The following is a 26,310-nucleotide window of genomic DNA, read 5'->3' as shown; positions in this document are numbered from 1 at the left end:
AGGCTCACTCCACTGGAGTGTTAAGCCATTAAAAATAATGAGTCTTTTTTGGTGGGGAAACACCCTTATGACTCTATCAACTCCCTCTGAGCCCTTCCAGACATTCTGCGTCACTTCTGGCAGCGTCCACAATAGATGCTTATTTTTCCTTTTTTGCTTTGTTTAGTGTTACAGTATCATTTGATATACATGTATGCAGTTCTGTTGCAAAAGGCAACTATTGTGAAATAAACTAAATGAACTAAAGTACAATAAATATTCACTTTCTTCTATATTTCCAGCTACAGTAAGCTTCCTCCAAAACCATGTATTTCAAAACCATCATCATATTTCAGTTGATTATCGAGTTAGAAAAGTAACCGAACTTTACAGCATGTTTATTGCGATGCTGTATATGCGTTGCTGAAAAAGTGGAAATATTTACAAACCTTAAATCATGCTGTGTCTCCACATGACTAATAAATCATATGAAGTATGTTTGAGTCAGGCTTGTCATGTGATCCAGCCCTCACCCCCACCTTGGTCATATATCCTGAAAAAGCCTGTGACTACACACTCCGACTTCATCTTTGAGAACATCCTCAACCAGCAAAGCATATCATGGAGTAATTCAGAACATTGCACATGTGCAGAACATCTGCAGGGTTTTTTTTCTGACTACTCAGTAACTCTCTGAAGAGAAAAACTGCTCTCAGCTCTTCTTGTCAGTTCGGACACCCCTGCACTGTGGCACGTGGAGTTCAGGCGCCTCTCGGCCTCGCTGCTGGAATCTTCATGTGCCATCTGCAGCTGTTTCTGATGCAGCTTAAAACGTGTAATGCAACACCTTATGCAGTTCTCCATGCAACTCGTGGCGACTGTTAGCACTCATCTTTTTATATCACTGACTGTCGTCATGTTGCTCCTGCAGTAACTCAAATGTCCCACTACGTCATGTGATGCAACATAGACATCCGGTCAGTCTTGCATGCTTGTTGCTGACTAATACATGGTTGCTTGACTTGAATATTAATATACTGTGCTAATACATAAAGACTGTAGGGGGTTTTAGGGACTGGGATTAAGAAAAATAAATTATACATTGTTCCATGTCTCCATCTGCTGGTGAGAAGCAAAAAACTCACCCATTGTGTACATACTGGTCAGCTGAGGGCCCTATCATCCAAAAAATACTCCTGACTTCAGTCATTAATGATAATTATGACAAATTCCAGCATCAAAATGCCATTGATAAAAGCCAGCAGCTGTTTTATCTAGGTTTTGTTCAAGGTTCTCCTGCTTAAGGTCACTCCACACACCATGATGCAAATTCGACACTGGTTTACATTTTCAGATGTGACTTTAGCAATACTTCTTCTATTTAAAGTGATGACAAATGAAGTCTTGGTTTGTGTTCAGACATGTGCTGTGAATTGAGGGACCTTTGAATTGTGTGCCTTTCTAAATCAGCTCCATCAGTGGTACGTACTAGCGATGAACTGCATGTTCGAGAGACAGTGCAATCAAAGCGAATAATCAGAGCAAACAGGATGCATCTGAACTTCATTTGGAGAGCCATAGCCAAAGGGTACGAATATTTTGCTAAGGATAGCTAAGTATTGAGATATGTACGAGATATTTCAGAGTTTTTTTTAGCACTATGGCAGATAGTCAGCAACCTGAAACGATACACTGGTTGAACTCAGTTTCCATGTTAACATCCTTTCTTCTTGTTCTTAGTGAATCATTTCAGGTTCATTGTGGAAATATTACTGCAGCTTGGCTCCAATTCTGATAAAACACACACACACACAACCGCAACACACACACAACCGCAACACACACAAGTTTGGGCAGGAGACACAGAGCATAACGTTGACTAATGATGTGCATGAGGTTTTTGTGTAGGAGGAAAAGATCTCACCTTTTTTTATTCATTCCTGTGGTATCATTAGTAAAATAATCTTTGTAGTACAACCTGTACAAATTAATATTTCATCATAAATATTAACTTAATTATAATAAATAAAGATTTTTTTTAAATAGAAACCTTCACTGTCAACTACCTTACATTTACTTTTTTCTAAGGTAGTATTTTTAATCCATTTAAATGTTTATTTCATTAAAATTATTATTATTATTATTATTATTATTATTATTATTATTATTATATCATGTGCCGTGTCACCTGGTTTGGACATGTTCAGAGGAGGGAGAGTGAGTATATTGGTAGGAGAATGTTAGACATGGAGCTGCCAGGCAGGAGGCAAAGAGGAAGGCCAAAGAGGAGGTATATGGATGTAATAAATGAGGATATGAAGCTAGTGGGTGCAAGTGTTGAGGATTCGCTGTGGCCACCCCTGAAGGGAAAAGCTGAAAGAAGAAGAAGAAGATGTGCCGTGTCACCATATACATACCTGTGAATAAAACTTTGGTTTGAATTACAGCCTTGGGTCTACTGGGATTGGCTCCAGGTTTTTCTGTGACCCAGAAGGATAAACATTGTAGAGAAAGAATGGATGGATGGATGGATGGGTGGATGGACGGATGGACGGACGGACGGACAATTGGACAGACAGACGGATAGACGGATGGGTGGATGTTAAGTGTGGTGGGATTTTATGTTAAGTGTGTAAAGTGTAATTTGTGTATACTGTGTAATATGTGTAAAGCACCTAATTTTGTTGGACATGCCACATGTTCCAATGACAATAAAGATATTCTATTCTATTGGATGGATGGATGGATGGATGGATGGATGGATGGATGGATGGATGGATGGATGGATGGATGGATGGATGGATGGATGGATGGATGGATGGATGGATGGATGGGTAGGTGGATGGCTGGATGGATAGATGGATAGATGGATGGATGGATGGCCTAGAGTTAAAAAGAAGTACTTCTGGATATGAATTAGGCACTAATGATTAGAAAATACGTGAAATAATTCAATATTGACCTGCAATTTCTCAGGAAAACACATGGATGGATGGATGGATGGATGGATGGGTGGGTGGATAGCCTAGAGTTAAAAAAAAAAGTACATCTGGATATGAATTAGGCATTAATGATTAGAAAATATGTGAAATAATTTGATAGTGACCTGCGATTTCTCAGGAAAATGCATGGATGGATGGACAGACGGATGGACGGACGGCTGGATGGATGGATGGAAGCCTAGAGTTAAAACAGTACTTGGATCTGGATCTGAATTAGGCACTAACGTTAAGAATACATGTGAAGTAATTCGATAGTGACCTGTGATTTCTCATCAAAACCACTATAATTAACTATAAAACTTTTGTTGCATACATGGCTAGTAAGTAGCATAGTATCAGGATAACTACAGTCTGACAATGATCCATGTTTGGACTTCTCTCGAATTTCAGTATAATTCGAAAACTGTCCCCAAAGATAACAGTACAATGCTGGAACAATGTTTTGCCAGACTAATGTAAAACATGCCTCCACTAAAGCAATATAATCAGTCATAAGGCAGAGGGTCAGTGTTCCCATGAGGCAGTGCCTCACAGCCTAATCAGTCTGGGCTTGAGTCTAATCAGAGAATCCCGGATTGTCATGTTGAAGGTTGGAGACGCTCAGACAATAGCCAGACCGCTTTTATAAACAAATGTATAATGATGTATTTTTATTCTGTGATCATATTGTTAAAAGGTTTTTTTTTGCCTGTTGACTGAACAGAAGGCTCAGTGTGAGACGTTTGGGGATCGTAAGGATTTTTTATTTTATTTTATTATTATTTTTTTTTGCTTTGATCAGAGTTACACAATGAAAGCAATATGTTCTGACACAAAATGACATTTTTTCCCCACCACGTTGGATGAGAGAGCATGTTTTTATTCAGCGGATCTATGTGTGCATTATTTATTCCTAACCATTGTGTTGACTGCATTCTAAGCATGCTGGCTTAACAGTGATGACAAATCAAGGAATTAAACTCTTTTATTGCTCTTTTAAATTAGAGTTAGTACAGTGGCATGTCAGACAGGATTGATCATAAAGCCTTTCTCACTACTAAACATAGCACCAAAATTCACGATTTCATTATAAAACCTCTACACACCAAACATACACAGGTCAAATAGGCCTCTGTAAAACATCTTTGGATAATACATGGCCAATGGGCCCATTGCTGACACAATCTAGACATAATCAGTATGCATTATTTGCATTTCAAGTATACACGTTAAAAAAAATATTACAACTTGATATGACATGTTCAGATCTACACATTTCTTGGCACATTGTGCATCTAGTAATTGTTTTTTATTTTAATTTCATTTTATTTCTGATACAGACCTCAAGAGTTCAGTTGCCTATCAAAAACAACAATAAGCAATGTTTTGTTAGCTGCTCAAAGAATTATATAAGACTGGCTCTACTTAAAAACCAAAGTGAACTGAACTTACATGTGAAGGTCCCATGATTGGAGTGCATGCACCTACAAGACAAGACTTTGGTCTAAGTATAGTGCCAGATCAGTTTGTTTCCAAATCCCTCCTGGTTACTGCCACTGACTAACATCAAAAGGCAAAGTGGCAGCTGTTACATGTGGTGCAAACACACTCCGTTAACATGCCAACACCACACCTGAGCATGAAATGACATGTACCGCAAGTCTCTGTTACGTCAATAATAATAAGAACTTCTCGACCGCTTATTTTAAGCCCGATTGTAGAGGTAATTTCAGTAGTAAAAAAGCACCAGCAATTTAATACTCGTTTAGAAAGTTAATCAATTTCGAACACTTTAAAAAACGTAATGCCGTTTCTGTAACATACAGTGAAACCTAAGGGTTTGCCATCGGTAGTAGTCATATGCAGCAAAAATAATGTACATACATCATTACAATATAAATATTGTCATATATAAATAGCAACAACAAAAAAAATACATAGAAAAAAATACAGATTTTGAATAACCAACTTTGCAGGAGGTAGGGTCAGATTGTTATTCTGTCACTGGTTATCACAGCCGTCTGCATCTGGAACACACATAACTAGCTAAATTAATTACTTTATTGTTTGAAAATGATGATGAAAATAACCTATAACTTTTTTTTCCCCGATTTTTCATGTTGTAAAGCACATCGAATTGCAACAACAACAACACCACGGTGGCAGGGGGAAAAAAAAAAAATCGGAACAATATAACCACACCCATCTTTACTATAAATTATTTTTTTCCCCCTCAAGATCTTCACTTTCTTGGCTATGTACAATAATAGCAATAAATCTGATTTACACTTCCTTCAACCCTACAGCAGATTTATTTCACAGTTCTGTACAGTGCTTCGTGGTAGTGTGGTGGATTTATAACTCTGAATCCTAACCTGATCATTAGGATCATGTGAACACTAATGTTGCTCAAACAGAGCAAACATGATTGTTTATTGCTATGTTCATTTTCAATTCCAGGTTTTTATTTCTCGCTGTTGTCAGGTTATACTTTTCTTTTAAAATCTGTTTAATAAAACCAAAAATATTACAGTACCTTATATATACCTATATATATATATATATCTACTACCCCTCAGTCAGTGATGTTACACATGAATAGAGGGGACAATTTTTCAGTATTTATTTATTTTTTACTCCTGGCTAAGCCTTGGAGCCAAATATTTCCACAATTATCAAATAATCCCTTTTGGAGGATACGCTGTCCAAATTATTTGCCAAGTTTATCAAATGTATGTGTAAAAAGTCAACATTATTTCACATACTTTTGTGATGAAAGCAAACATCGCTCCGTTACAGTGAAATTACAGAAACAGGGTTCTTTTCTGAAAGCCGTACGTAGCTCTCGCTTAATCTGAACTGAACCTTTAATCGGTGTATTTGCATATTGACTGACCATATTTCTGCAGTTTTCCCTGGTTAGGAATAAATACTTGTGTGGCATGAGTCTGTCCTGCAACAAGACAACAGAGGTTCCAACAGAAGCTCTTTTATGGTTAATGTGACTATGACAAAAACTAGGATCCTTACAGTGTCTTCCAGACAGAACGTGGTTTATACAGGGAGAATATTGGCTACTAATTTGTCCTAGTCTCAAATGAAAAACAGCCAGGCACAATATGACTGATATGTGATATTGTGCATGTTACTAATTATTGACACATATCTGTAGTTTTGACACGACACAGACACTGGGTTTGTGAGCGCTTGAAGGAGGACGTGACATTTCTCATGGTGATTATGGAGAAAAGCTTGAACTGTGGCTCACTACAGTCATGATCATTAACCAGAGCTGCCACAGAGCAACACAGAATGTGCAAGACATTTCCCATTAAAGAGAGGCAAAAGGTCCCAGTACACCTGCAGGGCAAACCACAGTGCATGTAACATAAGAGCTTTAGTTCTTTACATGCATTCATGCAGTCTAGAGTATGTATTATTTTTTCACAAAATAAACATTGCAGTAATGCTGACCGACGACCCTGATGCAAATTTTCTTCTGCGCAATTGCAGACATGATTTGAGTCTTTCACTGGACTTGGACAAGGAGGCCAGTATGAGGATGAGGCAGACACTTTCCACAGAATCCTCCACAGCGCCCATAGATACGTGTTCCATCCTGAGAGGAGGAAGATATTCAAGTCACATAAAACAAGTTACTGACATAAAGTTAAAAAATTTCATTTCAAATATTTTGATAAAATCAAATCAAAATGTATTTGACAAATTAAATTTCTCACATCCATACAAAGTATGGCTTTAAGTGAAGACTGTCCACATCATACAATTAGAAACAATAAGGATAAAAAATAATAATAATAATCATAAAAATATCCTATTTTTAATCAAATTACAAAAGGTGGGAAATGGAACAAAGTGTAAGAAAAAAAGTAATATAAAAATCTATTAGATATAAAAATGTATATATGAATGTAGATCTGTAGAACAGTATGACTATTATGAATAAATTGCAATATATTCTGTGCAAAAAATCCAGTAGAGGGCACCTAAAAGTGCCCCTTAGTTTTGCTATAGCATCAAACGTAAGGAATTCCTCTCCTTACCTCTGATCGATGGACTTTGATCGAGACGTAGTTGCCTTGAGGAACCCACTTAGTCAATTCAGCCACTTTCAGTCCGGTCCCAGTGAGATTGATGCTGAACTGACCCTGACAAATGATAAAACTGTTACATGATGTTTTACCACAGCTGTTGCACCTATCTGGGCAGCAGTGGCTGTTCCTCTATAAACACCAGAGTCTAATAAGGCTAACCGAAGCAGTTCAGATCTCTACCTGAGGGCATCTAGCAGCACTGTAACAGTCCCCAGCACTGCCAAAGGGAACAGGATGGCCAAGAAGGGTTTTAGAGAACTGCACGTCTGTGGCTGTGTTAAACAATACAGGAGAAGGGAAACGCAAATGCCATTACTATAAAAATGTGTCTCATACATAAAGAAAGCTAGAGGCCTGATATATTTTGGTCTGAATGCATATCATCAGAAAATTATTTTAAGCGTACTTACTGATTATTCGCATGGTGCTGAGGTCTAGTCTCACTCTGTGGAAAAGAGTGTAGCCCACTGCAGGATAGTCATTTCTGCAAGCACAGTCCTGACGTCTGCTGCCATTATGTGGACACTCAAAGGGGTTATTCAGCCTAGAAGAAAAAAAATATACAGAGTGATGTAAGAAAAACGCATTCATTCAGTCAGTCAATTAATCATTCAGCCTCTCTGTTATTCGGTCACTCATACAATCATTCATTTACGCCATCATTAAGTTTCTCAAACAAGAAACGTTACCTGTATCCATACACCTCTGAGTAATTGTCAGTGTGTCCACTGCGTAGGGTCACATACTCCTTTGGAAAGTTGGTCTGCATTTCTGCACAGTAAATCTGGAGGACTCTCGATTTAACTCGTAGGTGATATTCACCATCTTTTCTTATCTCTTCTCTCATCTGTAGCTCCTTGCAGTTGGACGCCAGTTCACCTAAAACATGAAAATCTTAAACTCAACAAATGCAGCAATGAAAATGATCTAGTGGCAATGACAAGAGAGAGGAAATCTACAGTACTGTGTGAGTGTACTAAAACCAGCATTTTTCTCAATTATGTTGTTGGTATATTGCCATTTCCATGTGGATTGAGAAACACCTTCTTGGAATCACTGATTGGCAGAAATATCTGAATGCTGTAAACCCTGACTTGGTAGGAAAATTTACAGCAGAAATCTCTAGCAATGTGCCAAAGCATCTGAAAGCCAGAGAATGATCCTTAAAAGTCTTGGCAGCCAATGTTCTCTATGTTAGGGTCAAATAGGAGGTAATATTCATGTTGCCTGAGTCATACTGATCAAACAGCTTACATCAGCCAGTTTTAGAAGTCGTCCTTGATGATAGAGGCCTGGATATTTATTGCTTCAAGGATAAATAACTTCAAACTAGCCTGAATATATCAAAATCCCCCCGCCAATCCAGACTTTAAAGAAAAAACATTTTTCCACTAAATGGTATCACGTCTTGCTCAGGGAAGACAATTTAATATTATTATAAAGCATATGTGTATAAGCAACAGCCACAGGCAATACAGAGCAGAGCCATGTGTGGAAAATTTGGAGCTTAGACTGTGTTTAGGTGGTGGAAGTCCAAGAAACTGACAATGCTTTCAAAGTACACACACATATACACAAACACACCCACACACATCAATATAGCAGAAAAATACTTCTGGAGAATGAATATTATTGTTAATGCTTTACTAATATGATATTATGCTAAACAGTAAGACATTTAGTCGTAAACTCACAAGTGACTTTAGATGAGATTTAAAATAATACTAACAGTGTCTCAGTCTGCAGGCTGCCTGAGAATGAGGTCGACTGGACAACGAGCAGTTTTCAGAGGGGAGATGTTTATCGGTGAGACACTCGACTGTCCTTTGCATCACTCCGGCACCGCACGTCTGAGAACACTAAGAAAAAACAGAACAGAAAAAAAAAACATATTGAGTGATCAGAATGGACGTGTCAGCATTGGAGAGTAAGAATGAATGCGTAAAGAAAGGCTTGATTAAACACACAGATACACTCACAGACCTTGCCCCATGGACCAGCTTTCCAGGACGTAGGCAGTAGGCATACTGGAAACTGGCATGGTTGGATGTTTGGTGGAGGAGGCTGTGGGCACTTTGAAGCCAAAACCTGGGTATACGACTGAGCACCGAACACCTGTAGGTTGGGAGCAGAAGGTACTGCAGTGCATGACACCATCCTCTGCTGGTAACCTGCTCCACAACTCACAGAGCACTGAAACACACAAATATGATCCATAAGTGCATGCCTGTCTATACTGCACATCGTCAACGCAATACTGGCAGTCACGAATACGTCTATTCTGATTTTTCATCAACAATCCAGCAACTGTAAGGTCAATTAAAAACAAAGAAGATAATCATTCTCAAACTTGTGACTGCATCAAAACAGTCTGAATATATTACTGTACAACAACAACAACAATGACATAGCTTTATCACCTGTGCCCATGTTGCAGTTACCCAGACATACTGACAGGGGGCGACGATGCAAGGCTGATAAAGTTCAGGTTTGCTTGAGGGGTCACACAGTCTCTCGGAGACAGGATTCTTCGATCCATCCACACACAGGACTGTCCTGTGTCTCATACCCTCTCCACATGTAGCGTTACACTTAACATGCAAATGAAAGAGGGACAAAACTTTACTCACAATTTGTAAACAAAATGTATGATGATCAATGATATTTGCAGAATATAGTCTAGCATCGTCGGCTGCAGGATTTCTGCTGCAAAAGCTGGCCTAAAATCAACACGAGTGAGCTCAGAATTAACTATAATATTAACACAAAATTAATTTAAGGAGCAGTGTTATGCTGCACCAAAACTAAAAAGCCTTAAAATGTCTGGCTAGCCTTTGTAAACAGCTCTGCACTTATAAGTTTCTATGGAGATCCCTGCAACAGATGGTACTCATAAACCATCCAAAATATCAGTGTGGAATCCTGTCTTCAAACACTGCGATCTCAAACAATATGACTTTGACAGCTGATAAAGTAAACAACATAATGATTATCACATCACAGGCTATTAGATGTACGAAGCAATATATCAGAATGGGAAAACATTGGGAAACTCATAAACCAATGCAGGATTAATGTTGGATATATAAGAAGATGTAAACTATTTAGAGTTTTTGTACCTGCCAGGGTTTTTTTTTTTTTGCTCCAGGTGCTAGAGATCTCAGTTCAGGAAAGATGATAACGAAAAAATGAAAAAATGAGTATTATATTATTTCATCATGTGAGTGAGACTGAGATCAGTTTATATTCTCAGTGCTGTGCTTGCTTTGCTTTACAATCTCCTTTCCTTCATATTTCCCACATACTCACTCTATCACTGTCAGCAGGAGCGTCTGAGAAAATCTCCAGCTATGCCTTTGAGGGTCCTGTAAAAGCTTCTCTCATTCAGACGTGGTTTGTACTTTATTAATTAAATGAGTTGTATAGCCACTCTAGACTGCCTAATGAATGATCAACAGCTTACTGACAACAGTAAAACTAAATTGCTCTCCTAGATGGTAACACTGTGTGTGAAAGCCCTGGGTTATGTGAGTTTGCTTGAGTTTATGAGGCAGCCTCAGCATATGGTACCATGTATCCTTTTCCAGAACTACTGAGCCACCTGAGGTGTCTGACAGACTGTATACAAATGCCACATCCATAACACCATGGGCTAAAATAGCTGCCGAATCATATAGCTTGGAAATCATTTCATCTAGTTTATTGTGTGATAACTGGCTGATTTATTGATCGCAGCTGGATTAGTTCAATGAAGTGAACAATGGGAAAGGGGAAAACTCACCTCCTGCCACTCACTGGCTGACCAGCTATAGCCATGGCACTCATGGGATAAACACTGCTGCAAACCGCTGGGGCGGAGATGAGCATCACACATGTCTTCTTCAACACGGCCTTTGCCTTTCAACCTACAGTACACGTCTCGTTTCTGCTCTCCAACCCCACAAGTGACAGTGCACTGTGAATACACACACGAACACACACACTGAATTATGATATACACTGATCAGCCATAACATTATGATCACTGCCAGGTGACGTGAATAACACTGATGATCTCCTCATCATGGCACCTGTTAGTGGGTGGGATATATTAGGCAGCAAGGCAGTGTAACATCACTAGAAGGAGTTTGATGAGCTGAAATGTGTTTAGGGTTTTGGAGGAGTTACTTTAATGAATGAAGACATGATTATTTTTTATGGTTGACATTGTAAATGTATTAACACATAGGCATAACATTATGAGCAGTGACAGGTGAAGTGAATAACACTGATGATCTCATCAGGGCACCTGTTAGTGGGTGGGATATATTAGGCAGCAAGTGAACATTTTGTCCGCAAAGTTGATGTGTTAGAAGCAGGAAAAATGGACAAGCGTAAGGATTTGAACGAGTTTGACAAGGGCCAAGTTGTGATGGCTAGACCACTGGATCAGAGCATCTCCAAAACTGCAGCTCTTGTGGGGTGTTCCCGGTCTGCAGTGGTCAGTATCTATCAAAAGAGGTCCAAGGAAGGAACAGTGGTGAACCGGCGACAGGGTCATGGGCGGCCAAGGCTCATTGATGCATGTGGGGAGCGAAGGCTGGCCCGTGTGATCCGATCCAACAGACGAGCTACTGTTGCTCAAACTGCTGAAGAAGTTAATGCTGGTTCTGATAGAGAGGTGTCAGGATACACAGTGCATGACAGATCAGGGGCAGCAAAAGGGGAACAATACAATACCAGGCAGGTGGTCATAATGTTATGCATGTTCAGTGTATTACTTTTGCGTTAGTCTCAGATATATTTTGTTGTTTTGAGAGGTACAAATACATCCAGCATCATACTGCTGACCCAAAATATGTACTATTATTATTATTATTATTGTTATAATATGGTTATTATAATTATTGTTATTATAGTTATAACTTCAATTATTCCATGAAATTTTAGTAATATTATTACTTCAAGAAATTTCCCGATAGTGTATTATGATAGAAAACGGTGTAACTGATTTAGGTTCAAATGATATCATGGGTAAAGGGTAAAACTGAAATGTTCAAAGCCATGTCCAGTATCATCTCTGCTTTTATGTCATGTGAGCACTAATTGCTTTAATCTATGTTGTTTTGTCTTCAGCACCTGCTTCACACACGGTTATTATGTCTCAGCACTGTCTAAAGCCAAACACAAAGCTGATGCGAACATTACCTTTTAAATCCATTTCTATCGTCTGAACAGAAACCCCAAGGTGATGTCAAACCAGATCTTATCAAGAGGAACTGTCTGAAGTTCCACTGTTATGAGCAGATCTTCCGCTGCTGCTGAAAACATGTGGCAAAGATCAAAGCTAACTCTGCTTGGTGCTTTCTTCTTTCCTTTTGCTTATCTTGGTCCGTGTGTATTGATATGTGTTCATTGTCACAATGTACTTTGTAGTTACAGCAAAATTTGGGCTGGGTTCAAAACAAATGATGTGGGCTGGATTTTGACATAAGCCTGATAACTGGTCAGAAGATGAGGACTGGGAAACAATGTACACAGTAATATGGAGATGGCTATAACACAGGGCACAGCAACAAAATAATAAAAGACAAAAAAATAATTCATTTTTCACGGGCTTAATATAATAAAATCGGAGTTTTATCATCTGTAGCTTACAATGATGTGTTCCAGGAGACTTTTTATTATAAATTGCTGCTCTTTTGTGTTTTTCTACTCGTGCAAAATTGGGTAATTGGGTCATTTTTTTTTTACTACTTTCCCCCTATTTTTTATTATTATTTCTCCTACTACTTCATTCTAATGAGTGCAGTGCAAGAACAAACAAGCATGGTCTTCTTTCTAACGGCAACTTAAACATAATGGAAAGAACCCATCTAAGAACCGAAGCCATGTAACGCTATAGCCTGTGCTGTAAGTAAAATGACACACTGAAAGAAATTACACAAGATGTGACGTTCATCCAAAAACATGTGGGAGTTTGGAGCTAAGACATAAAGATGGAACAAAAAATAATTCTATTAACTAGTAACAGAGAGTTCAGAAATCTATATTTCTGCTTCAGAACAGTTGGAGATGATTAAGTTTCAGTTTACGTTATTATTCCTAGCAAAATACCATTTGTTTCTCGTTTTGGTTTTCATTTCTCAAACCAGTTCGAAGCCCTGATAATCATATTAATGCTCTTTGAATCACAGTCCTTGGTTTTTATCTTTCTCTTTGATTGTTCATCTGTCTTTACTCACGAGACTAAACATAATGAGCTTATCTTCTAGATGTCTGTATAATATATGGATGAAGAAGTTTATAAGCTTTAGATATGTTTGCCTTTAATCAGAAGATGATGAACAGACAATTATTTCCATCTTCAAATGTCATGGTATATTACTGGCAGCAAGCAGACATTTTCCAAAAGTCCCCCAACATTCCACCATACCACCATATGGATATGCAACCATACGAAATGAAAGTCCCTGTAAAGCAGGGAAAAGGCTTACCTCCTCTGTTTAGTCCAAAGAAGCCTAAATGGTGGGCACACAGGTTTCTAAAGTTGTCAGTCACAGGCATGAATGTTAAAACCATGTCTTTATGCTCTAGTTGTAGATTTCATGGCTTATGGTGGTATGTGAAAGACGACTGATTGCTTCCAGACCACAGTGGAATTGACGGAGGAACGGTCTCTTCTCTCAGGGAAAGTAAAGGCTAGCACCACTGGACCTGGGAGACCGGCTCTGAACCTGTCTCAGCACCACCAATGCGATTTCATGCTTATTCTTCAAGGGTGTGTGTGGTACTGTGAGCTTGAGTAGGATGGCAGTAACAGCTCCACACTCATACCTGTTTCTGTAACTAGTTCCAGACAAGACTTTCTCTGTTTATATCTGGCCTCAGGTTGAACTCAAAGAACAGGGGGAAATGAGCCCCCGGGATGCCACTTGTTTTACTCACGTACATACACCGTTTCTTTCCAGAGCATCCCATGATGGATTGCGTGAGAGAAGTTCAAGTAGTTTAGGATGGTGATAAATTTTGGATTGTCTTTGTTTGTGGCTCGCCAGCTGTGTATATGCGTGTGTGTGTCCTGCCTCTAATGTGACAGTATGTCACCCCTCAAGGACTGCAAGATGCAAGCAGACGATTCCAGTGTGTGGTCGGCTCCAACAGGACTGTAACCTTTTCCTTTCCTCACTTCCACACACACACACACACACACACAGAGCCCTCTTTGTCCAAGTATAAACATGCGTATAGATCCCCTGCTTAGATTTTGAGACTGCTATCACAGAGCTGGGGGTTGCTAATATTGATATTTCCAATTTGATTACTCTCCATCCTGTGCCACAAGACTTATACTATCAAAGTGACTATCAGAATAACAATCAAGTCCATGCTATATCCAAGCCTGATATAATACATAGCACATGGATTTCTAACTGATCAGAGCCCAGCAGCATGGACTCAGGTCACTTAGACATCGGTTGCATTTCCAGCCTTTACAGGACAGGACTGCAAGCTCTGAGCTCTACTGCAGTACTAGTTCCTAAAACATTCACTAATGTTTTCATTCAACTGGCTGTGAGCTGTGAACTCACCCTTGACAAGACACTAGTTCATGTCAGGGCACTGTGCACACACACAATCACACATGGTCCTTCACAGATAATGATATAATATAGCAATGCCAGTCCATCTATCAACATGGTTTTGAGAAGTAAGAGGTAACTGAAGAACCCTGAGGAACTTGCAAAACACACAGACAGTAACCTGAGCTCATGATCAAACTCTGGACCCTGGAACTTTGAGGCAGCAATGCAACCCGCTGCTTCCTGAGACATGTATTCACTAAAATATATACATCCCAAGAGCCCTGAATAAATTTCAAAGCAGACTTGTTTTCTCATTCGTGGCAAATGTAGGCACTGACCCATGGACTTTATTGTATGGCCTGTATATGTGTTTTCTGTTATTCTGTATATCTTACTTATTATTCATATATCCCCTGTAGGCCATTTCCATTGTTTTTTAAGAGTTGTTACTTGATTTTCTGTAGTAAGAAAGCACATAAATTTACTAGCTTTTTCTTACAGCACTACCGTCAGATGGTTAATTGGAATTGTTGAAATGCATACCGCTTGCCACTTGTTGGTTTTCCAGCTGGGACATGGTCCTGCGCTGCACAGTTTGCGTGTCTTGGGTCGGGGAAGATGTGCACACTGTTCTTCTTCTGTGTCCGTCTGGTTGTGGTAAACACAGACCAGGTCCCTCTGTATGGTCCCCTTGCCACAAGTTGCAGAACACTGCACATAATATGAACATCAGATTTAACATTACATATAAAGACCAGCACACATCGGAAAACAAATTTTAAAGGAAAGAATGCACTTCAAGAAAATAAAAAATAAAAAAATAAAATATTCTAGGATGTCTAACTATCTCTACGATTAGCCTCAACCTACAACTTGCACTATGTGTTATATATACATTGTACATTATACATCGTCACATAAATGTGTGAGACGAGGTGAGAGTGAGGCCTTAAAAACGTCACGGCCTCATATGGTTTCAATAAGCAGGGGCAAAGCATACAAAACACATTTGTTAGGGAAAAAAAAAACATAATGAAGCATTGAAGAGCTGCAAGGAGTAGCTGCAAGTCATTTTTCTATGAACGTAAATGAAAATCCTCTTTCCATTCCATGTTTATTAGTATGGACGCTAATTACAGAGCAGTCAAATCTATTTATCCGTGCTAAACGTTTATCTATACACAAAACGAATATCAGCCTATACTTATCCACTTAGTGTATTTAGAAACTTCGAAAATGACATTAAATCAATCTCCGATGCATAATACTAGGTTTAAAAAATAAGTCAAATGATTTCATCTCCCACAGCATGCCAGTGGTCATACTACCATGGTGAGAACAATACGGATACGGATACATATGATACAAGTGACTTGTATGAAAACAATATCATGTCACAAAAAGGTAACGAAGCAAAAGAATTTTGCGAACAAGCTGGTGCAACACTAAAAGCCACAACAGTACCCATTAAAACGAGCACAGAGAGAAGCCTGTGTTACTATCTGACTCACACACACATACACACACATACACCTCCATCACAAACACGGCAATTACAGAGGCATGTTAAACACAGGGCTTAAGTTTGCTGAGAGGACATCAAAGTGTAGTGTGTAAAGCGACTGATCCTGAACATGCAGGCAGAAGCCTTCTGCTCACTCCTAACATGATGTGCTCCTTTATTCCTCTCACCACAGAAACAACAACCAAGACTGAGAGGAATATGAGAATATGTGGGGTGGGGTCAGTACGTGTAGCTCCTCCTCATGGATGCAACAGGGTGAAAGAGGAGAAGAGAAAATGAGCGAGAGGGAGGAGATGCGGAATTCACTGCCATACGGAGCTGGGAAACAGACTTGTGACAGTTATGACAGAGAGTAGACGGGGTGTAAGGCCGCGAGCTCTCCTTCTGCATTCATCAAGCTCATCTGTCACACACCAGTTAAACAGAGCCACAGGAAAGAAAAGTACAGAAGAAAGGGAATCTCCAGGGTCTTCCTTTAAAGTAAGTGAGACATAAAATGTTTATTAGTGTTTATATCGGTATGCGATAGAACAACACATTGGTAAAATTTTGAGAAATGACTTGATTGCCAGAATAATAGAGCAAGTGGAAATTTTATGTGATTGTAAGTAAAGCTATTGACTATATGTTCTGTATTTTGTATAATAAACAGCTTTATTTATTATTAGAAAACCCACTGTTTAATAGACACCACTGTCAGAATCAAACTAGTGTGTTCTTAAAGGTCTATTATCAGCTAGCCAAAAACAGCCAAATCTTCATGAATTTAATCTAAGAATATTCAAGTCATGGAATTAGCAGGTATTATATTATCAGAATATTGAATTGGAAAGCAGTGGCAATAAAGTCCAGGCTATGATTTCTACACCTGAGACAAAAAAATAACAACCTTGCAAACCATATTCATAGCGGGGAATTGTGAAGAAGCGTTCAAATTACTTTTATAAACCAGTTCCTTTCAAAATATTATTCAAAATATAGCTCTAAATATTAGTAGCTCGCTGAAAATCTAGTGAGGGAAAGAATATAAGTGCAAGCAGACCGTGGCCACTTTGTCTTGGATCGCTATCAAGAGTATATGCCGCTTTGAAGAAGTGAACTCAAAAGCCTCTGAGACTGAAAACAGTGTCTGCCGTCAGCTGCAACGCTGTGAAGCAAAGTCACCGGCGCTTTAATGATAATTGAAATCTGCTGTCGATCGGAAATTTTCTGCCACAGTTACATTTGGGCAGGAAACCAAGAACACAGATCTTGATCTTGAATGAATACCATTCACATTGAAAGAATATAGCAAATGGTTGCCAAAACCAAGCATGTGCAAAGCAGTAAAGGGTACAGCAATTTGTTTACACATTCCATCATAGCAATACTACACAGATATCAATGTCTCCATAAAACACACCCCTAATATGGGCATTTCATGCTGCTCTGAATTTATAGAGCTCGTACAGCATGTTCATACGCATGTAGTGAACCAAATATAAATATATGCTACCTATAGAAGCCACATACATGAATCGTTAAGGGATAATTAATTAGATTTATGTATTTAGGTATGAGATGTTTGAGAGGGCTGTTTAAGATACCTACAGCTTTGGGATAGTTTTAATCTTAGCTCAAAACACTGAATGTTCTTTTATCTGTTCAGAAAATTAAAAATGAATATATATTGCTATGAGTGAGCTGGGAAGTGTGTGTGTGTGTGTGTGTGCATGATGCCTTGCCATGGAACGGGGTCTCATCCACAGGGGATAGGCTACAGATTCAACGCAACTCAGACCAGAATAAAGCGGTTACTGAAAGTGGATGAAGATACGGGTGAAATGTAAAAACAAGCTGCTAGCAGTGTTACAGCTAGTCAGTGCCTTAGTCAAAGTCTGCTGTTCTTAGCAGTAGCATCTTTATCTACTGATAACATAATTATATAGAGAATAATCTTTCTGATCTTTGCTTCAATTAAGTATTAAAGCTAGGAAATTCACTTGGGATATGTAGATAACTGTGGTCTTTTGGAATTTTTTTCTGGAATATTTACTACTTAGCCATGTTGATGTTCCACAAAGGATCATGTCAAGAGGTTTTCATTTCGACCATATATATAGCTGTGCAGTGAAATGAAACAGTGTTCCTCCAGGACCCTGGTGCTACATAAAGACACAGAGCTACATTAGATAACACAGAACCATGGCCTAAAGAGTAAATAAATTGACATAAAGTGCATGTGTGCACCAGTCTGTAAACAGTGCACAACAAAAGTGCAGTATAAGAGACAGTCCAAACAGACAATACAATAAATTACAGAACAGATATAAATGTAAATGTTATGTTCATTTCTAAATGTATTCTAGACACATTGTTTAATTAATGGTAAAACAACTACTACAGCATGCAAAACACTTTTCCTTCAAAAACTATTCCACTGCAAAGAAACACATGTAATGTGTTTAATGGGTCCAATAATTTACATCCAGACACAAAACACAATCTCATATCTCTCATTATGCAATGTCACATCTGCACGCTTGCTTATATGGATGCATCGTCCCTGAATACACTGTGCTTCTGTGTCAAGGTTTGTTTTTGTTTTGTTTTCTTCTTTTTTTTGCAGGAGAAACAGAATCGCAAAATAGGAGCAGTTACCATGAAACCCGCTGGTAAGAATCGAGCACCTGTGGAGAGTAATGTCTCAGTTACAGCCTTACAAATCACACTCAAATGCTCACTAATCACTTGTGAGGTTAGAATTATTTTTTAAAGTGCCTCAAATGTGATACCTGAAAATATCAGAGTTTCAAATGCATGTTTGCAATTACACCGATCAGGAATAACATTCTGAGCACTGACCGGTGAAGTGAATAAGACTGATTGTCTCCTCATCATGGCACCTATTGGTGGGTGGGATACATTAGGCAGCAAGTGAACATTTTGTCCTTAAAGTTAGAAGACACTTTAGAAGCAGGAAAAATGGGAAAGCGTGAGGATTGAGCGAGTTTGACGAATGTGATGGCTAGACGACTGGATCAGAGCATCTCCAAAACTGCAGCTCTTGTGCAATGTTCCCGGTCTGCAGTGGTCAGTATCTATCAAAAGTGGTCTAAGGAAGGAACAGTGGTGAACCGCCGACAGGGCGAGGCTCATTGATGCACGTGGGTAGCGAAGGCTGGCCCGTGTGATCCGATCCAACAGACGAGCTACTGTTGCTCAAACTGCTGAAGAAGTTAATGCTGGTTCTGATAGAAAGGTGTCAGAATACACAGTGCAGGACGGATCAGGGCTGTTTTGGCAGCAAAACACAATATTAGGCAGGTGGTCATAATGTTATGCCTGATCAGTGTATTTTGCACTATTCAGTTTAGAGCCAAACAGTTGAGGCAAATCTGGAAAATAGGTATTTTATTTTATATGGAATTCCTAATATAACTGACTCTGAATGTAAGATCTTGCATGCAAACGTGAAAAGAAAATCTGGAACTGGTTTACAAACTATGCCAAACCATATGTCCACGCACAGCTTCTCTTCCAAAAGAACTAAGACTGCCTAATAATAAACTAAATAGAGAGCTCTACTTTTGTTATATATATATATATATATATATATATATATATATATATATATATATATATATATATATATATATATATATACACACACACACAACTGAAGTGATGAGAGGTAACATTTTTAATGTGCAAATGTTCAGTTCCAACTTTTCCACATTCCCAGCTTAACTTACCGAGTCCTTAAGAATGCATTGGGACACATTGCTACTAGAAAGATGTTTCGGTTGGATTTTAATGATTTATATAGGTTTAAAAGGTAAGTATGTGTAATCTGGTTTTATGATCCCTCTTTCACATTCATCAAGGATGTAATACATAGAACTGGTGAGAATCTACATGACAAATAAAGTGACACACTGCTATCCCACCTGAATAAAGCATGAATCATTGCTACTCTACTTTACAGTACAAAATGAAATTGCTATTGAATTGTCCTAGTGGCTATGATGTTGGAGTCTAGAACATGATTCCTGGATGTGTTAATATACTGCTTTCAGTACAGACCCTTGCCAGGATCGCTTCACTGTTATTCTTGGGGTAATCCATATTGGTGACTTAATGGTCGTTTTAACGCTTGAGCACAAAGATCCTTCAGAGTCATTGGGGGTCAACTGGAAACTGGAAAAATATGTAGACTGAAGCTGATTATAAATTAAAACAGGAGCAGACACTTAATACTAAGGGGGTATTAATACATGATATACAGCTGCCCCACCCCTGATTTGGTCTTGGCACATATTATACATCATATAAGACATCATTTCAAACTACTGCTCATGCTGCATCACATGGCAGTGTAACAGACATGATGGACAAGCCTCATTGTGACTGACAGAGGACAAAGGGTATGCTTCCCTCCCCACCACCACCACCACCCAGACAACACGGCCAATTTTGCTCTCTGTGGTAACAGACAATAGAGCAAATGGTCATCTGTTGTTTTTGTGGTTTGCTATGTTCAGATTTAGCGTATTTAGCCACCTCTTTGTTCTATAAATGAAAGCTAATGAAAGCTTTGTTGTCCTACCTAGTTACCCTTCTAGCTAGCTAGTTAGTTAACCGAAACCCGTCTGACATCAACATTACTTGGATGAATGCACAAATCTCCGTGCCTGGTCCCAAGGACAAGTGTATTCACAGTGCAAACTCCACTCCCCACTACACCCACCCTGCCTTGTGCTGCTACTGTCCATTGAAGATATACTGAAGAGAAAAAACAGACAGGAGTGGGGTGATTAATATATACTACTATTATTCTATTATACTACTATTAATACTATTATTAACTTGCTTGCTGATAAAAGAAAACTTCCTCAGAGCTCTGATCATAACGCACAGGGTACGCAGATGTTTCTGTTCTGACCTGAGCCTTGCTAAAGTCTGACACCTGCTCCACATGCGTCTCATTAACACATTCCTCCGAGCTGAGAATTCTCCGTTCATCCTGTCCAGTTTATGAACACGTGACATGGTGATGCTATCAATTTCCTTTGGATTAAGATGCTGCATTTTAAACAGAGTCACTGGTTTTTGGCTGTATGTTACGGTTTAGATGCAGTGACGTGAGTTGTGCTGGAGTCTAAAAGAGGTAAGTAATCCATGGGTTTGCGTAATGAAATGATTTAAATAGCACAATTTAGCACAATTAAATAGCACAATTTATTTAAATGAAGAAAACAGCTGAAATGTGCAGCCCACATTAAACCTCACTATAAATGTGGGTTGGTGACAATGATTTTCTGATGCACTATTGACTTGACATTGTCACTGTCTCATTTGTTGTGATTTAAGTGTTAATGGACTACTGTGAAGGCTATATGATATAATCTTTAAATTATGCACTGAAGCAGGTTTGGATATATGTGAAGAGCTGTCTCAGACATAGACATGCTGGTATTTCCTCTCACATCTGTGCGCCAGCAGTTGTCACTTCACACACAGTATAAGTAGAAACAGACCAGGCAGGTAAATCTTGTGCTTACATCAGATAATAATTCCTTCATCACAACTAAGGATGCTACTGTTAGAATTTCAATTCTCAATCCTGATTGGTCAGAAGGATTTTCTGATTATTTTTTTTTTCCATTTTCTAATACTGACATCTATAAGGCAAATGACAATTTTATATCAATGTGTCTGCTCTAATCCATTGCACAGGGACTTATGTGGGGTTGATACGGTGAAGCTTTCTCTAAGGTCATGTTTATTTAGCGTTTCTAGAAGGAGTCTCCAGTGTCAAAGCGTCTCCTAAAGGTTTTCCACCTTCAAATTGGAGACTTTTTCCTGTTTTGCTTAACTTCGAGTGAAAGAAAAGTGTTAACTGTTAACAGCTGCTATAGTTTGAGTGACTTTAAAAAAAATTAAACATGAGTATAATAAATAAAAGAATTATTAGCTTTGTGGTATAAGAGGAATAAAACACTACCTGACATTCTTTTATAGGAAAGGAATCAATTTTGGGGTAGAAAAACTCCAGGCAAAGTTCATTCTAAATATTTCCAGATCTACTTCTGGAAAGTCTGACATAATGCCCAGGAAAATTTGTATTTTTGTGTATTTTACTGGTCTATTTAAACACTCTTCGGAAATAAACACTCGGAGTTATAGGTTATGGGGTGAATTTAAAATTGTTATATGTACTCTATTCTTTTGTACTTTAATAAACATCTAATGTTCTTCCAGATCATTAAGTAAGAGTAGAGACTGGCTTGTGATTTGCTAGAACTCTGATAGATAGTTTTTGAAGTATCACTGTAGAGACATTTAATACAAATGAATATTTCCATGACTTTTAAAGAAATAAATATTGGCCTGTGTTGTCTGATTTTTCACAAGATATTTTATTGCATGTTGTCAAGCATCATTCAGTCCTAATGATTATGTACTGTGTGCCAAAGTGGTGTCAGTAAATATAAAGGTCTGAAGCTGAAAGACTGTAATAAAGTGCTTATTGCTGACTGTTTGCCATACAAGGAAAAACAGAAAACAAAAGCTACAGTCTACCCTGTGCTGACATGCCACATCTGTATCCTTGGGATGAAGTTCAACACAACGTTCTTCAGATTTTCAACCAGAACGCAGAACGCATGTATTGGTGTTTACAGCTTTATACCTTTCTCTTCTTATACAAAATACTATGCTTTGTAATTATTATTATTTATAATTATATACAACAGAACCTCTGAATGTGTTTTTGGGATAAGACTAAAGTGTTTGGCCCAAGCCACTTTTTTCTATAGTGGTGCCCCCCCAACACACACACACACATACACTTTTTTATCTGACTTACGGAGAAACACCAATCAAACGTTGAATGATCTGTTTCCAAGGTAAGTCCTAAGTACATTAAAAGCACAATCACTGTCAAAACCAAGTCCCAACAAGGCCATTAATAATTACATAATAAAAAAAAAAAAATACAAATAGCTAAATAAATAGCCATATAATGGGTCTATGAACTGCACCTGTATAAACATGCTGCTGATTTAGGCAAACAGTTCAACTAATAAATCCCCTGACTGGAAAGTAAAGACTGTTGTAACTCTGAATAAGATTGCAGCAATGCTATACATTAACACTGTCTTCTTTACATGATGAACCTCTAATAAACATTACCCATTTCACCGAAGCCTATTTATTTTTATAATGATGTGGTCTGGGAAAACTCAACAGAGGTTGCTTTGACTGAAACGTGGCGAATAGCCAAATAGTTCCGGCTTTTTCTGCCTATAATACATCTTAACTATAGAAACTATAACACCAAAACTACTAGTCTGGATGACCGTCCTATAAAATCATGCTGATTAATGAAGCCAGTTTGCTTAAACATGTCTAAAACCTTCCACAGATTGGTGGACAGACACATGCCACAGTGAAGTCTAATCAGTATCTAATTGAGTTTGTAATCAGATGCCAACTCTATCGTTTTCCTTGTGGCAGAGATACATATTAGAACTCATATGTAGAAGTAAATGAGAAAAACCGGCCATGTGGAGTGTTTTCCTGACCGGCACACAACACAAAGAGCTGATTGAACTATATATTCGCATTCATGGATTTACACCCTTATCCAGAGCGAATTACAGAAGTCTCTGTCAACGAATTCATCCTGACACTGGTTCACTAGGTCATGGTCTATGAATATGGATGACTTTTAAGTCACTGCTTTTAACTTGTGTTGAGATTTTATTTTTATTAAAGACTTCGATATAATTGCATTGGTGATTTATAAAAATCCAACAAATTTTATTTCCAGTTAAACATACACTATATTGCCAAAAGTATTCGCTCACCCATCCAAATAATCAGAATCAGGTGTTCCAATCACTTCCATGGCCACAGGTGTATAAAATCAAGCACCTATGCATGCAGACTGTTTTTACAAACATTTGTGAAAGAATGGGTCGCTCTCAGGAGCTCAGTGAATTCCAGCGTGGAACTGTGATAGGATGCCACCTGTGCAACAAATCCAGTCGTGAAATTTCCTCGCTCCTAAATATTCCACAGTCAACTATCAGCTGTATTATAAGAACGTGGAAGTGTTTGGGAACGACAGCAACTCAGCCACGAAGTGGTAGGCCACATAAACTGACGGAGCGGGGTCAGCGGATGCTGAGGCGCATAGTGCGAAGAGGTCGCCAACTTTCTGCAGAGTCAATCTCTACAGACCTCCAAACTTCATGTGGCCTTCAGATTAGCTCAAGAACAGTGCGCAGAGAGCTTCATGGAATGGGTTTCCATGGCCGAGCAGCTGCATCCAAGCCATACATCACCAAGTGCAATGCAAAGCGTCGGATGCAGTGGTGTAAAGCACGCCGCCACTGGACTCTAGAGCAGTGGAGACGCGTTCTCTGGAGTGACGAATCGCGTTTCTCCATCTGGCAATCTGATGGATGAGTCTGGGTTTGGCGGTTGCCAGGAGAACGGTACTTGTCTGACTGCATTGTGCCAAGTGTAAAGTTTGGTGGAGGGGGGATTATGGTGTGGGGTTGTTTTTCAGGAGCTGGGCTTGGCCCCTTAGTTCCAGTGAAAGGAACTCTGAATGCTTCAGCATACCAAGACATTTTGGACAATTCCATGCTCCCAACTTTGTGGGAACAGTTTGGAGCTGGCCCCTTCCTCTTCCAACATGACTGTGCACCAGTGCACAAAGCAAGGTCCATAAAGACATGGATGACAGAGTCTGGTGTGGATGAACTTGACTGGCCTGCACAGAGTCCTGACCTCAACCCGATAGAACACCTTTGGGATGAATTAGAGCGGAGACTGAGAGCCAGGCCTTCTCGTCCAACATCAGTGTGTGACCTCACAAATGCGCTTCTGGAAGAATGGTCAAAAATTCCCATAAACACACTCCTAAACCTTGTGGACAGCCTTCCCAGAAGAGTTGAAGCTGTTATAGCTGCAAAGGGTGGACCGACATCATATTGAACCCTATGGATTAGGAATGGGATGTCACTTAAGTTCATATGCGAGTCAAGGCAGGTGAGCGAATACTTTTGGCAATATAGTGTATCTAGTATGTCACGCAACAGAGCTACTGAACTAACACACAGGCACGATATATGAGGGCCGTTTTTCAATAACGCACATAGACGAAGTGTATGCTATAACTTATATACGCTCATAATATTTACTGACTCGGCTGCACTTCCAGCTTTGAACTAGTACACAGTTATGTGCTGAAAAACAACACCTAATAGATACAGCCAAGTTTTGCTTTTCGAGAGCTTTACTTTGAAACCGTTTCAATATCAGTCTTGCCAACAATGATTAATAGCAATTATAATTCTTACTGTAATGAATTCTAGTGAAAGCAATATGTGCTAAGTCTCTGGCCAAATGCATTACTGAAAACCCAACTGCTTTAATCACAACCAGATCCCCCAACCAACGCCAAACACATTATTTGTAGATTATTATTGTTTTCTCTTGGTAGTCCATAAAGTAAATGGATAAAAAAACATTATATGTTCATTTCATGTACAATATACTTAGAAATCTGTTTCATTTCATTATTTATTTCTAGATTTATTTAATAAAGAGCTTCACACTCACGCTCCGAGATGGTCAGTTTTGGTGTATTATACTATAGGAACAAATTCAAGACTTGAATGTTCATTTCAAGATACTAAGACAACACAAATTACATAACCGTAATAATATTTTAATATATATATATATTTTTTTTTATGAAACAACATGTAAACATAATTGTAAAGGTTGCTGTATGGAAAATAGACCAATGCAGATCAACTGTGAACAAATACACCTGAGAGCAGGACTTGTTGCCCATCATGGCAAAGCAGATTTGCTTAATACAATAAATAAAGGAAGCCACCAACATTGAAGGGTCAAAGTCAGATTCCTGAATGATGATTATTTGATATTATTTGATATAAGTTAATAGATTGGAGAAAATGGAAGAGGAACCAGACATGGGTGATGTTTACACCTGGGCTTTTCATGTCTTGTAGCTGAGGATTCATCCTAAGAATTGAAAATTGATTGCTGTCAGCTCATAACTTGCAATATTATTTTTCTTTCTATTCAGTTATTTTAGTTATATCAAGAGAGAAACGCAC

At 38.7% G+C, this 26,310-nt stretch overlaps 1 protein-coding gene across 3 annotated transcripts in view; it reads right to left on the bottom strand.

Moving 5' to 3' along the window:
* Positions 1 to 3,932: 3,932 nt before the first annotated feature.
* Positions 3,933 to 26,310, bottom strand: part of LOC131364957 (A disintegrin and metalloproteinase with thrombospondin motifs 20) — an 82,363-nt gene continuing 59,985 nt past the window's right edge. For 2 of the 3 annotated variants that reach the window (XM_058408460.1, XM_058408461.1), the window contains 10 exons: positions 15,184 to 15,351; positions 10,857 to 11,030; positions 9,496 to 9,666; positions 9,059 to 9,268; positions 8,805 to 8,934; positions 7,765 to 7,954; positions 7,486 to 7,619; positions 7,256 to 7,347; positions 7,025 to 7,129; positions 3,933 to 6,579 (listed from right to left, as the gene is read on the bottom strand). In XM_058408460.1, coding sequence (XP_058264443.1) covers positions 6,490 to 6,579; positions 7,025 to 7,129; positions 7,256 to 7,347; positions 7,486 to 7,619; positions 7,765 to 7,954; positions 8,805 to 8,934; positions 9,059 to 9,268; positions 9,496 to 9,666; positions 10,857 to 11,030; positions 15,184 to 15,351 — 1,464 coding nt within the window. In that variant the 3' untranslated portion in view covers positions 3,933 to 6,489. The remainder of the gene's footprint in view (positions 6,580 to 7,024; positions 7,130 to 7,255; positions 7,348 to 7,485; positions 7,620 to 7,764; positions 7,955 to 8,804; positions 8,935 to 9,058; positions 9,269 to 9,495; positions 9,667 to 10,856; positions 11,031 to 15,183; positions 15,352 to 26,310) is intronic. The other variant, XR_009206544.1, reaches the window with a different exon arrangement.

The sequence above is a fragment of the Hemibagrus wyckioides genome, linkage group LG14 (assembly GCF_019097595.1).
Source record: "Hemibagrus wyckioides isolate EC202008001 linkage group LG14, SWU_Hwy_1.0, whole genome shotgun sequence".
Lineage (NCBI taxonomy): Eukaryota > Metazoa > Chordata > Actinopteri > Siluriformes > Bagridae > Hemibagrus > Hemibagrus wyckioides.
This window is presented reverse-complemented; position numbering and strand designations above follow the sequence as displayed.